This window comes from Sinocyclocheilus anshuiensis, unplaced genomic scaffold, assembly GCF_001515605.1.
Source record: "Sinocyclocheilus anshuiensis isolate Anshui unplaced genomic scaffold, SAMN03320099.WGS_v1.1 scaffold478, whole genome shotgun sequence".
NCBI lineage: Eukaryota > Metazoa > Chordata > Actinopteri > Cypriniformes > Cyprinidae > Sinocyclocheilus > Sinocyclocheilus anshuiensis.
In genome coordinates, this window is record NW_015542376.1 from 240,057 (window position 1) to 242,808 (window position 2,752).

General features: G+C 37.1%; 1 protein-coding gene across 1 annotated transcript in view; it reads left to right on the forward strand.

The window, feature by feature from the left end:
- Window positions 1–1,011: 1,011 nt before the first annotated feature.
- Window positions 1,012–2,752, forward strand: part of LOC107692307 (syntaxin-binding protein 1-like) — a 36,656-nt gene continuing 34,915 nt past the window's right edge. Inside the window, exon 1 of the mRNA XM_016491291.1 lies at window positions 1,012–1,155. Within this exon, the coding sequence (XP_016346777.1) occupies window positions 1,119–1,155 (37 nt within the window). The 5' untranslated portion in view covers window positions 1,012–1,118. The remainder of the gene's footprint in view (window positions 1,156–2,752) is intronic.

Below are 2,752 nucleotides of genomic sequence, written 5' to 3' on the forward strand. Positions count from 1 at the left end.
TTGTTATAAATTAATCTATTACTTTTCCTACATAGATATTTCACCAATGTTTTTGTTAAAAATTATTTAGGAGTCTTAGACCTTTCCAACGGTATATAGTTTGTCATGATTAGATAAGGATTATTGTAATATAGTGAAGTAAACTTAGGCGTCCCACAGAGGGGACGGGTGACAGTTAAATGGCAAAACTTAAATTACGATAAAGGGTTTGTTTAGTAGACGTTTATCGCCCTCATGCGGTCAAAATGACTAAATGCTGCACAAGATCCAGCAGTTTGATTATGATAATGTAGACATGACAACGGTAAAATGTAAAATAATAGCTTTATTTTATTTTATAATTAGTATGCTAACAATTTATGTTGAATTTTTGATTAACTAAACTAAATCTGTTTTGTTTGGTAGTGAAATTAAAATTCAGTGTAAAATATTAAAGGGTCATATGATGCAATTTCAATTGTTCCTTTCTCTTTGGAGTGTTACAAGCTCTTGGTGCATAAAGAAGATCTGTAAAGTTGCAAAGACTAATGGTCGCTGAGGGAATACAACAGTATGGTGAGGGGCGTAACATTTCCGTCTCACGCTTGAGGTATTCGGCCAATCACAACGCACTGGATAGCTGGCCAATCACAGCACACCTCGCTTTTTCAGACCGATGAGCTTTGTAAAAATCGACGCGTTTTTTTTTACTTTAAACCGCATAAACACATTTCATTACACCAAATACACAAAATAATGTTCTTTTTAGCAGCATCATATGACCCCTTTAAACCTTTAGTTGCTTCTCTAATTTTGTCACGTAGCGGCCAGTGAACAGTGGAAACAGTTGCAAGGATATTTTACAGCCTCCACTGATCATGGCATGAACAAATCAGCGTGAAATCAAGAAAGGCTTCACTTGTGATTCTGTGTCTGCGCCCTAAGCGTTTGGAAAGCGCGCAGCATATAACGGCGCTCGGTCGGTAGCATGAGCGCATGTGAGGGAGGGGCGGTTACGCAGTGACGAATCTCCGCAGTCAGCTGCTGTGAGTGCGCAGCACCGCTCCGCTCTGCCAGAGACAGCAAGAGGAGGAGAGGGAGGAGAAGATACAGCACACGGGCGAACACTCAGGAGCATCATGGCACCAATTGGATTAAAGGCGGTCGTTGGCGAAAGTAAGACCATAATATTAATCCTCGGCTACTTTGAGGTCATATATTTAACCATATGTTGGTGCTATTTTATGGTACCTTCCCGTTACATGTGTCATTAGTGTTCATCCTGGATGCGACTGGTTGTTTCCCTGCCATTGCGCTGAACGGGGTGGACATTACTCTAGGGATGTTGCGGATGCGCATTGTGCATCATGACACGAATAGGTTTTATTCTCAGTGTATGTTGTTTAAATTATTAATAGGTGGCACGAGAACCAGACTAACACCAAAAACGCTTGATGCACCAGTGTAAAGATGGACCATCACAGGAACGCCCTTATTCTGCACGGACGTTTGAGGAATTACGCAGGGCTTTGTCGACAGACCTCTGCGATTTTATTTTATTCTGCTCGGTTTGTTATTTATATGCGTGATGAAGATAGAATTGAAGGGATGTTTGCATAACTCTCTGCCTTCTAGTTCTAGAGATGAGCTTAATAAATGCGTTTTGGCAAAGCCTCACCCCTGTGATTGATCGCCAGTGCATAATATTCCATAGCGTAAAGCTCCAGCTGTGAACTGATCTGCCCAGGAAGTGCCCGTGCTTTTAACATGAATGCAGCTGCCTCGCATCTCCAGATGGATCCTTAAATGGCGGAGTGGTTCAGTTTGGTTGAATAAGGGAAAGCGAGAGCACCAAATGCGCATCCTTCTGATGTGTAGCTGTATCTGTCATGTGCAGTGCATACTAGCTGAGAGAGCGTTCAGGAACAGAATGGTGTTTAGTACAGACAGATTGATCGCGGTTGTAGTTGCTTTCGTTTTAGAGAAATATTTTGCTTATGCAGCAGGATATGGAGATAATTGTTTCGTAATAGATTCTGAAAGGTTAATGAAATATATTATTCCGACTGTAACTCTGTCTTTTCGATATTAGGCACTGGATTTTCACTCAAACATTATTTCACAAATAATTAGGAAAAAGGCAAGTAATACAAACGTGAATTGTTTAAGTTGAAAGATTGAAACAGTATTTTCTTGTAAAATATCTTCCAATTATCTTTGTTTTATTTACTTCTTTAAAAAAAAGGAAACATTTTACAGTGCAATACATGAAATGCTTCTAAAAAAAGCATTTCATATAAATAAATGAATAAATAAATAGGCGTTTGATCATGGCAAAGTTAATATAACACATTTATTTATTCATTTATTTGAAAAGCTTTTTAGAGGCATTTCATGTATTTTATTTGTAAAAAAAAACAACTAATACATTTAAATACATGTGGAACTTTTTGCCATTTACCACAAATATATATATATTCATATAAAAATATAGGAGTCATTTTAAACCTTATTCAAAAATTATATAAATACATAAAAAATGCAATTCATAAAAATGTGTAGCATATTAGTAGGCCTATATTATTTTTGAAATCATTATAAAATTACATATACTATTGTTATTATTTTTTAAATAACCAATGGCAAATGAAGCAATTTTGTTTGCAAATATCTTTAATGGGCTTATTTGAAAAACTTTTTTGTCCATCAAATCAAAGTTAGTTGAATGCAGGAAGCCAATTTGTAGTCATGTGGGGGGGGGGGCATTTTGTTA